Source organism: Anas acuta, chromosome 18 (genome assembly GCF_963932015.1).
Source record: "Anas acuta chromosome 18, bAnaAcu1.1, whole genome shotgun sequence".
NCBI lineage: Eukaryota > Metazoa > Chordata > Aves > Anseriformes > Anatidae > Anas > Anas acuta.
Genome location: NC_088996.1, coordinates 12590754 through 12603373, shown reverse-complemented (window position 1 = coordinate 12603373; position 12620 = coordinate 12590754). Strand labels below are relative to the sequence as shown.

The following is a 12620-nucleotide window of genomic DNA, read 5'->3' as shown; positions in this document are numbered from 1 at the left end:
GCTTTGCCCTTTTCTTCTGCAGTGTTTTCAACGGGATTCAGACATGAAGACTCGTCCGACTTTTGTTGCAGTGATGAAAGTACTGTGTGAATGTAAGGAGGAAGTCAGCCGCAGGCTCTACAGGTAGTGACATTGAGACAAGTCACAGGGTCAAGTGGGAATATTGTCTGTATTGCCTCTATTTCTGGACATAAAAAGTGTTGCATTTGACACAATGAAAGCCAAATGAAGAACGATATCTTCAATTTTATTCCACACCCTGAAACTGAGTGGTTAGTCAACAGGTCTTACATTATATCCTCTGACTAGTTGCAGGTGAATATCTTATTAAAGATTTTTGGTAGGACAGCATTGAAGCAATCATGGTCACTGTTGTTCCTGAATTACAGATATGGTTTGAAGGAGTGTCCAATCTGCCTAGGAGAGCCAAAGGATCCAGTTTGCCTGCATTGCTACCATGTGTTTTGTCAAAAGTGCATCACTACATGGCTAATACCAGCACAGATGCATTGTCCAGTCTGCAGAGTTGCTGTTGAGGATGTTGATTTAACAGTTTCCGAGGAACTCAGGTACTTTTTCCTGTCCAAGGTGGAAGCATTGCAGTGGGCCTGGCTGTATAAGGAAATTCTGATTCGCATGTCTGAAGTTGTCAACTCATGCACAACGAGTGATTTTTTTATTTTTAGTTTTCCTGTCTGCTTTGCTTCATAGAATCACAGAATCATTAAGGTTGGAGAAGACCTCCAAGATAAACTGGCCCAACCATCCCCCTACCACCAGTAGCACCCACTAAACCACGTCCCTAAGCACCATGTCCAACCTTTCCTAATGCACCCCCAGGGATGGTGACTCCAACACCTCCCAGGGCAACCCGTCCCAATGCCTGACTGCTCTTTCTGAGAAAGAACTCTCTCATAATTTCCAAACTGAACCTCCCCTGTTGCAACGTGAAACCATTCCCTCTAGCCCTATCACTAGTTACCTGTGAGAAGAGGCTGACCCTGAACTCCCGACACCTCCCTTTCAGGTAGCTGTAGAGAGCAATGAGGTCTCCCCTGAGCCTCTTTCCCAGACTAAACAGCCCCAGTCCCTCAGCCACTCCCCATATAAGACTTTAGTTCCAGACTTGTGCTTCATCCATCATTTAACTGGTTCTGTATTTGAATATTGTCCTAATGCTTTTTACCCTTCACCTAGTGCTGCCATAGCAAAAAATGCCCTGTTCCGCCAGAGGTGCAATAGTTTCTTCATAGATGTGGTTACCACCATGTGTTTCAAGGACAATGAGCCCCCTGAGACAGGGGTGATCCAAGAGCTCCTTAATCTGCTGTTTGTTCACAAGGACCTACTGAGAGGTTCAGGTGAGCTCTTTTCATCTGATTCTCGGCCTCGTGGAGTTGATTCTCTTGCCGGTTTCTTTCCAATCTTTTCCAATCCTCTCTTTTCCATATCTCCACAGTTCACCCTACTACCTACACAAAATTTCTGTCCCCATTTGATGATGAAGTAGATGAAACTCCCATCATTCGCTCAGTAATGTTGAAGCTCCTCTTGAAGTACAGGTGAGCACAGTCAGTTAATGGATGTTGTACAGGGGAGTGTTTCAGCTTTTTTCATGACATCATCAAAACCAACCTGTTTGTTCTCACTTCCACGCTATTCAGTGATTTTAGATCAGTAAAGGTGAAATTTAACTTGTGCCTTTGTATTAGTCAAGCAACTTGGCTGACTTGCACGTGGCTTGTATGAACTATCTGACCAGTCCGTGCCACTGAGCTGTTCTCAACCTAAACCTGTGCTGAACATGGATGGCTTGGGAGGCCTTAACGATAGCTGACTAACTGATATATTCTAGATCAGTGAAGTAATGCTCCCGATCCCTGATCCATGGCCATTTAATCAAGAGTGATCTTTTGGATGTTTACACAGACCTCTTCATTCACAAAAGTTCTGTCAGCATCTCTTTGCAGACAGTACGTGTAAAAGAGCCATGCCTCTAGTGTGATAGTCTTCTAAATCAAATTCGTAGAACAGAGCAGATGATTTATGCTCTAGAAATGCTTATTTGTCATTTTTTGATAAAAGCCTATTTCAGAGTATGAAGCTAGGTGATAGCTGGTAAAAAACAGCGTAATTGCTTTTCCGTCTTACAAACAGATCTAAAGAAATCCTTACCTGTCACATGGACTTAACTGGTAGTTTGATCATGATTTAGAATACAAGCAGTAGCCACCAGCATTGCAGTTGTGGTAAGGGAGTGTTTTTTCTCTCCTGTAGCTTCAGTGAAGTGAAAAATGATGTGCAAGATTATCTGTCCCGGGTAGAGCACAGCCGGATCCTGGAGAAAAATGATAAAAAAGAACTCTGCTTGCTTTTTGTCAACTGCTTGGAGGTAAGATTGTTGGATAAGTAAGACCTGGGCAACAAAACTATTACAGACAACAAAAAAAAAAGTTAAGAATAGAAGTTCTGCAATTTTATGCAAGTTTCTTGTGCACATAACTAGCTGCCCACTTAGCCCCCAAAAGAGTTGTATCAAATCACCTGTTCAGAGCCTGCTGTCCAGTAACAAGGCTTGCTTTCTCTAGGTAAGGCTTGTGTTTGCTGCATTACATAATTTCTTCTTCCCTTTGGATACATCACACAAGTGTTGAAGAATTAAGCGAGTCCTGATAAGACTCAACTTCCAGCACAGGAGTGCAGCAAGCAGGGGAATTTCTAGCTGTAGCAGTGGAAAATGGATGCTTTCATGTTTGCAAAGCTTTGGATTACTATGCTGTTTGAGTTGTCTACCTTTCCTCTCCTTGCCTAACTTTAAATGCTTCGGACAGCTTCAAACGAACTTGACAGCAGGGTAGGGGTTTCATTTCTTACAGTTTTTGTTAAATTGCTGACTTCAGAGGTAAGATCCATGTGTGTATTTTCCCTAAGGGAAAGGGAGAGTTTTGCATCTTGGAACGTGTGTTTCAGCAAGTGTGTTCTGTCAGCATGCTTACAACTCTTGCTCATCTACGCATTTAGGAAATATGGAGAGAGCTTGGGCATATTGCTGAAGGTGTTTGCTGATGCAGCAGAAGTTTAAGATAAGCACCAGAGAGATCACAGGAAGGAGCTGATAGCAGTGGAGTGGAGAGAGTTGTGGAAAACGTGCAAGCTCAGTGTGCTTATTGCAGTGAGGATGCACTGGGGGTATAAAGTACCAATGCAGAGAATATCTAACTTGAGTAGTTCTGCTGCTCATGCAATGTTCTGGCCCGTCTTTAGGATTCTATGTGTGAAAAGTCTGAAGGCAGTCTTGGATATGAGCATATCAGCTATCTGCATGGAGACAGAGGCTTTCCAGATAACTATCTCCCAAAAAGCAATCGAGAAGCTCCTCAGGAATTGTCTGTTGAATATCTGCAGGCAGTAGCCAAGGTTCGCTTGTACCTGAGTAAGGCTGCAGAGCTGCTCTTTGACTTGCATGAGCACCCAGGTAAGTGATAATTGTGCTGTCAAATGGAAATGTAGACAGAGTAAAGTCACTGTGGGAAGGACATACTACATTACGCTTTATTAAGTGAAGTTTAAGTGATGCTTCAGAAATACGATTGCTTTAAGGCTTCTTGTTTTACATAAGTGGGAGATCTAGGCAGCTGAAAAGGAGGAAGAGATGCGTTTTAAAAGAACAAACAAAAATTAAAGTACTGAGCTGAATCACTGACTCAGTAAAGAAGATCAGCATGTGGAGAATAGTCTGAGATGCTAACACAGTCCATGAAGCATCAAAATGTGGTGCTGAGGGAACATTCTGGGTAAACAGCTGAGGAAGACAGAGCTTTCAGGTTCTCCTGCATGGCCAGCAAGTACAAGTGAAAGGAGCTTGGTGCTACAGCTGGTGTTGGCAGCAAAAGTTTTCCAAGGTAGGATGTGTTTTTGCTTTCTCTTCTTCAGTGCAAGACCAGGCAGAGGAGAAGCAGCGTTACTTGGCAAATGTGAATGCGTTCTGTAGCCTCACCAAGAACAACTGGCATCGTGTTTACCTGGTTCGGAAAATTGCCAACCAGTATGGGATGGAATTTGCTCAGAAGCTTGTCACAGAAGCACAGTTTAACTGGGTGTTCCCAGCAGAAATTCTGCAACAGGTAAGGAAGAGGTGTCTCCTTGGAGGTGTTTTTCTCCTCTTAGTCTTCAGTTGGTGCTGCTTTGGGGTGCTTGAGTGCTGTGTGGCTTTGGGGGACTTACTGCAGTGGGAGTGGTTGTGAGAAGCCATTTAGGTTGATGTGCCTGCCTGCTGCCTCTCTTCAAGGCTGAAATGACAGAGTTCTCGGAAGAAATGGCTCTTGCAGAGAGTGGATTGCACCTTTTCCAGTGGCTGGTTAATGTCCACAATGCTCACTGTGGGCTTTTCCCTTTGCAGGTACAGAGCAGCCAGTCTAATCACATTGATCGTTACCTGGCATGTGGCAAGAATTACAGCGTCCTGCGTGATGCTGTGGGGAAAGCTATGATTGAGTGCAAGACTGAGGATCTTCTAGAGGCAGAGAAGGTAGGGCATGCTCTCCTCAACAAAATCCTGTCATGGTTTCTGGGTGGCTAGTGATTAAGCTTTAAACATTTGTTTTGCCAGTGTCTCCAGTGGAGATACCTGGGTTGATTTTGATTTTGAAAGCTGCTGTGGCTTATCCTGTCTGAGACACAGACGTCTGTGCTTTTGTCGTGTGTGTTCTAATATATGTAACGTTGAGGTTATATCTGTTGGTTGCCTCATCCTTGCTCCTCTACCTTCTAATAAATCATAGCAGTTTGTTTTACAAGCAAGTATTACAGGCACCTTGTGACCAACTAACTGAAGAGTAGGCAGGTAGTTGGCGAAGCTTCATGCCTCCTCCCTGCCTGCCCATACTTGCCTAGCCTTGTGTCTTACTGTACAAAATCAATCAGGTGATTTCTGTGCAACTAACCTTCTTCCAGTATGTATTTTGTGTATGAAAATGTTCAGGAAGAAGTTTGACAAAAAATGCCTGTTTGAATTTCTCTGTACCACGAATACACTGTGACTTTTTCTTCACTTGTGTGTTGGCTTGGTTTGAAGGCAGGCATATACAGGTGCTATAAGTAAAATAATTGAGAAATTTCTGATGTAAAACACATAATCAGCTTGAAGGCTGTCAGATTACTCATTTACATGTGGCTTGAACAGTGATTTCTGCGTCATTCCCCTTCATGTGTGAGGACATCTTTAATGCAGACCTGCTGAAGTCTGCTGCTAAGACTGATAAGACAGACCAATAACAAACTGAAACCTTGTAAGAGTTCATCTGTGACAACTGTCACCTCTTCTCCACTGTATCATTGGTTCTTCTTTTCAGGCATCCAGCAGCTCCCCAGCTGTACAGGCTGTCCATCTGCTCCTTGCTATTTTCAGAGAGGTCACTGTCCTGTATGGAGTTAATGACTCAAATCTTCATCCCAAACAGCAGGTAAGATGCTTGATTCTCGGGGCTTGTGATAAACATGCTTCATTGATAAGGATAAGTGAGATTTAAATCATTGGTGAAAGAGCTTTTTGTTCTGATTATGCCCTGACCTGGGCAAATGGAAAATGTTTTCAGAGCAGAGGATAACATAGCATCAGAAGCAGCTGCTAGTTCTCCTCAGTTTGATGGATGATATCATGCTGGTTTTATTTCTTTAAATGTGTGTTTTCAGCAAATAAGTGCTATGACTGAGTTCATCCAGAACTCCGGAGTCCTGAATTCTCCAGACATGCAGAACTTTGCAGCTTGTCTTGTGACGAACAAGCTGCCGTCTCTTCTGGCAGTGGATCCTCAAAGCTTCAGCCACAACGGAGCGCTAATTGAGATGGCTGTTCATACTTCAGCTGTCTTGTTGTGTGGGCAGAACCCCATCCTGCAGCCCCTGAGGAATCTGGCATTCGCTCCAGATACCATGGAGGTAAAGAGATTTAACTCACGGTAGTTCAGCACACTGATAGTTCTTTCACGCATCTGCTGGGTCCTCTATAACATAACCTGAATGTCAAAAGACACCAACTCATTGTTTTAATTGTGAATTACTGAGGTATGATTAGTTCAGTATTGTTGGGATTAATTAGCACAGAACCAGGCTCTGGACTGGTTTAGATGTCATTAGTTGCTTATTATGATGGAGAACAAGGAGCAACTGCTACAAAAAAGAACTGATTCATCTATTGTTGTCATATTTTTTCTTCCTTAGCACTCTTTTCTGCCTACAATGCCAGAAGATATAATGGCTCAGGCAAGGGCCTGGGAAGGAATGTCTGCTCTGCACTGGTACAGTAAGTGCTTCTGACTGGCTTTGAAAGAGATTGAAGGAGAATCCTTGTTTTTGAATGAGATGACTCCTAATGTGAGGACAGACACACTCCTCAGCATGAGTTATCTGTATTGGGTAATGCACCAAAGTGCACTGAGTTTCTGTTTAGTCTCAAGCTTATAGCTGTTCGTGGAGTTTACTTCGGGCAGTTTGAGAGGTGTAAGCAGGAGAGCAGCACTTTGCCATCTTACTGGCTAGTTTTCAGTTCTCTGCTTTTCATAGCAGAATTTAACTGTAAACTAGGAAGCTGGGGGCGTGGGAACATTCATGCTTACTAGCCTATATGGCACTTGGTAGCAGAATTTTTCAGGTTTTCATTCCATGTTTCTTTCAAGGAGAGAAGCACTGAAAGCTTCCTCTGGTTGTTGTGTGAGCCTATGACTCCTTCAGGAATTTCAGTGCTTTCCATTAGACCTTGAAGCGTATTTCTTGCTTCAAGATGATGATGCCTCTGAAAGGAAATAATAGGGGCTTCATAAATGGCTGTCTTCTAATACTGTCCTGTTTGTTTCTCCATCTTCATAGCATGTCCAAATGGCCACCCCTGCACTGTAGGAGAGGTAAGAATTTGAGATTGGTGGTGTTTTTTTTCTTAAGCAGGTGGTGTTTTCAACAATAAACTGTTTTATATTTTAGTTACTGTTTATGTTCTACTGCACAGCAGTTCATTTTATAAACTTTAGATTACTAATCATTCTGCCATTGCAATGTAAAATTTAGAATTGCTGTAACACAGATTGTACCAAAAAGCCTAGTAAATAAGGCAGGCAGACATCATTTGTCCAGTATATAGCAGCATTCAAATTAACCAGCTATGGCATGGATTTTTGTTTCATTGTCTCTGTTACTATTCTGGAATTCAGTGTTTACATTCTTTCTTTTTGCTAGTGTGGCGGGCCCATGGAAATTAGCCGCTGTCTTGACTGTCAAGCCCAAGTTGGAGGAGAGCAACACAGACCGCTGCCAGGCTTTCAAATCATTGGGTATGCTTTGATCCATCAACCTTCTCAGTGCAAAATTTTACAGTACTTGCCCGTTGTGGTTTCAGGGTAAAAGGTGTTACCTCATGCTGCTACCTGAAAGGTGGCACTTGGAATTCCTCATTATGTCACACGTTCCCCTCTGGGAGGGGGAAGAGGTTTGGCAATGGGGATTGCTGGTGTAACTGAATTTGCAGAAATTGCCTTAAAAAAGACCTTGTCAAGCTTCTAGTTTTAGGTTTTCCATGTTTCTGCTCATCTAGGCAGATACCTGTTATGTGGTTCTATATTAACATACAGTAGCAGGCTGCATTTTCTTAGAGGGCTCATCATGACTGAAGAACTTCTTCCAAAACTCCAGTATTTATGACTTGTGCTCCCTCCTCCTTGATTCTCTGGATTTGCACTTTCAGCCCTTGCATAAAGAATGTTAAAGTTATGAAGTCTAAAGGCAGTGGCTTCTCGTCTGTCCAGCATGAACCTGGCTAATCTTGCCCCACAGGGTTGGCCATTGCATTTTTCATAGAAAATGTAATTGGAAGAGATGTCCAACAAAAAGTAGTCAACCAGCAAAAACAAAGAAGTTTGCTTATTTGTGTACAAAGCTTACTGAAAGTCTTCATTCCCCTGTAGCACTTTTAATCATCATCATTTTATAGCATTCAGAGAACTTAAGATCAGAAAGACATTATTGGGTATCAAAGACTACTTCTGTGTTTTCCGTCAAAGCAAAAATCTCTATGCATACTTTCTGGCAGGCATAATGAAGATAGAACTCAAACTGGCCACATACTTGGAGATGCACAACACAGAAAAGAAATGGTGGAAGTGTCTGACCGACCCATGTCCCAAGTTGTCTTCATTCTGATACGCTTGCTCACACATCTGGCAATGTTGCTGGGAGCCACAAAGGATCCTCAGGTATCTTCCAATCATAGTCCCAAGTGGCCACTTGAAATCTGCCTTTATATGATACTGGTCCTTCTTGTCATGTTGCCTAGTGACTAGGGAAGTCTTTCAAGATGCAAAACCCAAATTCACTTCTCCACTTGCCCAGGAATGTTTGTTTCTTTATGCAGTTGCACGTGCACATGTGCATGCATATCTGTCATAATGTGTACAAGTAGTAAGAGTCCTGTAGGATGGAGTAGAGACTATCTGATTAGACTAGTTTTGCATGCCTTGTGCTTGAACTGGATGTTATTGATTACACCCATTTTTTTCCTTTTGTTGCTCTTCAGTCACTGCAAAAGATTATCAAGCCACCAGTGCGCAACTCAGTAACTTTCCTGCAGCAGCATATTCAGGAGGACTTGGCACAGATGACAAAAACTTTGGGAAAGAGTGTAGATGAGACTATCAACATCCTTCATCTTGTCCTAAGCAGCCTCCTCAAGGACCCCCATCAGCACTCAAGCCAGTGTAAGGAAAACTACTAGCCATATCACATCTATGAGCTGTATCAGTGTTTTATGGGCAGCAATTAGTATTTTTGCTAACAGACCACTTGCAACAGGTGGTAGCTGAGCTGGTGAGGGAGATCCAGAAATTTGAGGCTTGTTTCTCACTGTAGGTAGTGAAGAATTTTTGGCTGCTTACTTCTCCTTTGGTCAAATATATGGGGTTTGTAAGGTTTGGTACAGAGTTCTGGAAAGAAATTAATGAAAAAATGACTTCAAGATACATTGACAGAACTTCCAGCTCACAAGCAGAGAGTACTCGAAGTAGGGTGTGCAGTTTTGGATGACACCCTCCAACTAGGCTGAGATACTCATTTAGCCTCTATAACCTCTATAGTTGCTCTTAGCTCATCATATGAACTTGCAAGGATGTCACATCTAAAAGCTAAGAGAATCTGAGCTATCTTGTAACTGAAATATTGTGAACATAAGACTCTTAAATTTCTGTTGCAGGGCCAGTTCAATTTGATGGTACGCTTTCCACCAAGGAGAAAAGAAACAAGTGGGAAAGAATTGTTGCAGACACAGTTATTGCTCCTGAGTTGGAGGTGAGAAATTAGCTGTAAAAAAATAAAAATAAAAAAAAATATCAGTAGTTGAGCAGTTCAAAGCAACTTTGGAAATCTGACCTGCTGTGATACCTGTGCTACTCTTTTCACCTGGCTATTCCTAAATGCGAGCTATTTATGGTACAACTGCAGGTCCACATTAATCTGTCGTCCTCTAATCACTTCCATCTCTAGATTATAGACACCCTGCTGTAGATGACCCTGCTTTCAAGCAGGGGGTTTGGACTGGGTGATCTCTGGAGTCCCACCCGGCATCAGTTATTCTGTGACTCTTTTATGTGAAACGTGGAAGCTGTATGTGAGAGAGGGTCAGCCAACTTTATTATACCTGTGGAAATGAGAATCAGACTTGAGTTATGTTATGAGGATTTTGTGCAGATGTAAAAGTAAAATTATCTTTGTTCAGTTGAAAGTACTTGCCCAAGTGAGCATAAGGGTGCCCCAAATTAATCCTGTTTGCCTTTTTTCTTCACGTGTACTATTTAAAGAATGGAAGACCTGAGGGCTGGATGAGTTGGTGGGGAAAAAAAAAGATTTTAGAGAATAAACAGCTGTTCTGCAGTGTGTGGTTTTTTACATGCATTCCCTAGAAGTTCATCTTCTCTTTTGACATACTTTTGTGTGAATTGGTCATCAAGCTGTTAGGGAAATATACTCCCATGGAGGTTCAGCATTGCATGAAGCTGCCAATGCTGATAGAATACCGTTATTTTTTGCAGGGTTTGGATAAAAAACTTCTGAAGTTAAATAAAGAAATTCAAGAGGATGAGAGAATATCTTCCAACGCAGTAGTGAAAATGGTGTATGGCGACCCAGTCAATTTCCTGTCCCAGCTGCCCAAGGACAGTCACATCCATCATTCCAAGATGTGGAGCTGCCGAAAGAGGATTTCAGTGGAGAACCTGGGCCACATAGTCCAGCAAAATAATGCCAAGGACGCTGTCCCTCTCTTGTGGAAGTTTCTGCAGAAGGTGAGTGCAATACAGGGATGAGACCCCACAATGTTCAGATAATACTCCACAGAAGAACAGAATCATAGAATGGCTTGGGTTGGAAGGGGCCTTAAAGATCATCTAGTTCCAACCCCCCCCCCGCCATGGGCAGGGATGCCACCCACTAGATCTGGATGCCCAGGCCCTCATCCATCCTGGTCTTGAACACCTCCAGGGATGGGGCATCTAAAACCTCTCTGGTCAACCTGCTTCTGTGCCTCACCACCCGGTTGAGGTTGAAAGGGACCTCTGGGTACGTTTGGTTCAACTCCCCTGCAGTCTCAATCTTGAGAACTGTATATATAAAGTATTTTTTCTTTTAAACATTTGAAAAGTAATTCAATAGAAGTATTCAAAACTGGTTTGTCCAAGGACAGCTTTACTCATAAATCCCCTTTCCTCTTCCAGGAAACAGAACTGAGGTTGGTTAAAACTTTACCAGAGATTCTGGCTCTTCAGAGAGAATTAGTGAGGCAATTTCAGAACACTGCTGATGTCAAGCGCTGCACGATCAGAGACTTCCTCAATGAACCCCGCTCAGGTGAGAAGATTCTGCCAAAAACTGTAAATTAGTGAAATAAAAAGTGCTTTAGAAAGATTGCTTAGATAGTGCAGATAAAAATGAAGGTGAAAACTTCTCTTAAACTCGCAATCTTAAGTCCTTATTTTTCCTTTCAACTCCTATCCAAATATACTGGAGGCCTTGATGTTAAAGTGGTTTTAAGAGAATTTAAGCACAAGAGGTAGGGACTCTGCTCAGAGATAGGCAAGATAAATCCCTGAACGCAGCTGTGGGTATGTTGAATTTCTGAGCTGTGCTTTAGAGTTGGGCCTTCCTAAAATGTGTAATAGGTATCCAGCCCTTCTGTTAAGTCAGAAACAGGCGACAACTCCTTTAATTGCACTTAAGTGCAATTACTTCTGTTCTGAAGTACTTATGGAAGATTTCTTAAAGGTCATGCAGACCAAGGATCCGTGCAGCCTTGTAGCATGTGCCAAAAGCACTCAATAATGGAAGATATAAACAAACAGCAAATTACACAATTTGATAATGTTGGAAAACTGTTTAATGTACATTTAAACATTTCTGGTCTGTTTGAACAGTTGTCTAAGGTTATGTGGTGTGCTTTGAAAATTCTTATATTATTGAGTTTCACGGTGTTGCCAGTAAAAGGCATTTCAAGGATTCCTCTTTCTGGTATTGCTCAGATGTGATGAGGGACCTGTTACAGAGGAGAGTTAACATGTTCCTGTCTGTCTGGAACAAGCTGAGAAGATCTCTGGATACCAATGGTGAGTACCCTTCCCTCGCAGCATTGTTTCATTGTTTTGTGTGATGGAAATGAGAGATTGCCCCCTGTCAGACGGGTCCTTCAGTACCCTTTGACAGTACAGGTTTCTTCTGTCAGATGCTGAAAATATCCTCCAAACTGACCTTGGCTGTTAAAGGTTAAAAAGATGTAGGTGCAAATGGAAGAACGTTTCCTACTCACCTGAACCTGCTTCCTTTAGCACCTACAAGGCACAGAAAGTGTGACCTTTTTGTCGATTTATCTTGCTGTATTCTCCTGACCTGGGTTGGCTCAAGAGAGGCTATTCATCATGGGGCAAGCTCTGGGACACCACAAGCAATCTTCTATGCTTTTTATTTTAGGGGAAATTAAGCTTCCTGAAGGCTACTGTGATGCTGACTTGACCATGGACAGCACGCTTGAGGTCCTTCTGCCACGTCGACAGGGACTGGGCCTCTGCTCCACAGCCTTAGCCAGTTATCTCATTAGTCTGCACAATGAGTTTATCTATTTGGTGAACAAACATACCAAAGAAGATGATAGGTATGTTGCTATTCCAGCCAGGCATTTTTTGTCTCTGTTGTATTACCTGCTCCCAATCTGCTTTCCCTGCTTCAGAAAGGCTTGTGACTCTAAATGGAGACAACTTGCTTCCTCTTCTGAAGGTACTTGATCAGTCCATCAGAAGTAGCTGACCTGCATTTGATCAGTTACGAGGTTGAGAGAGACCTGATTCCTCTGATCTTATCCAACTGCCAGTACAGCATGGAGAAGGGTGGGGAGACATTGCAGCACTTCGACCTGGAGCGAATCCAGCAGCAAGTCATCAGCAAGTTCTTGCAGGGGAAGCCGCTCATCACCCTAACGGTAGGACGAGGCAGCTAGCTATGTTTCTAGGCAGCTAGAAAACATAGCTAGCAGACAACTCGATGTCAGAGTCCTGCAGAGAACTGCAGGCTTATCTACTTATTGGCTGGTGTCTGAACCC

At 42.8% G+C, this 12620-nt stretch overlaps 1 protein-coding gene across 2 annotated transcripts in view; it reads left to right on the top strand.

Annotated features, from left to right (window-relative positions):
• The window catches only part of RNF213 (ring finger protein 213), a 51438-nt gene that overhangs the window by 36185 nt on the left and 2633 nt on the right, over nucleotides 1–12620 (top strand). For both annotated transcript variants that reach the window (XM_068655109.1, XM_068655108.1), the window contains exons 42-62: nucleotides 23–123; nucleotides 390–569; nucleotides 1198–1361; nucleotides 1460–1562; nucleotides 2278–2392; nucleotides 3265–3475; nucleotides 3934–4124; nucleotides 4400–4528; nucleotides 5352–5462; nucleotides 5692–5937; nucleotides 6220–6301; nucleotides 6865–6899; nucleotides 7228–7322; nucleotides 8078–8240; nucleotides 8561–8741; nucleotides 9233–9327; nucleotides 10068–10319; nucleotides 10749–10881; nucleotides 11550–11633; nucleotides 11995–12175; nucleotides 12298–12499. In XM_068655109.1, coding sequence (XP_068511210.1) covers nucleotides 23–123; nucleotides 390–569; nucleotides 1198–1361; nucleotides 1460–1562; nucleotides 2278–2392; nucleotides 3265–3475; nucleotides 3934–4124; nucleotides 4400–4528; nucleotides 5352–5462; nucleotides 5692–5937; nucleotides 6220–6301; nucleotides 6865–6899; nucleotides 7228–7322; nucleotides 8078–8240; nucleotides 8561–8741; nucleotides 9233–9327; nucleotides 10068–10319; nucleotides 10749–10881; nucleotides 11550–11633; nucleotides 11995–12175; nucleotides 12298–12499 — 3054 coding nt within the window. The remainder of the gene's footprint in view (nucleotides 1–22; nucleotides 124–389; nucleotides 570–1197; nucleotides 1362–1459; nucleotides 1563–2277; nucleotides 2393–3264; nucleotides 3476–3933; nucleotides 4125–4399; nucleotides 4529–5351; nucleotides 5463–5691; nucleotides 5938–6219; nucleotides 6302–6864; nucleotides 6900–7227; nucleotides 7323–8077; nucleotides 8241–8560; nucleotides 8742–9232; nucleotides 9328–10067; nucleotides 10320–10748; nucleotides 10882–11549; nucleotides 11634–11994; nucleotides 12176–12297; nucleotides 12500–12620) is intronic.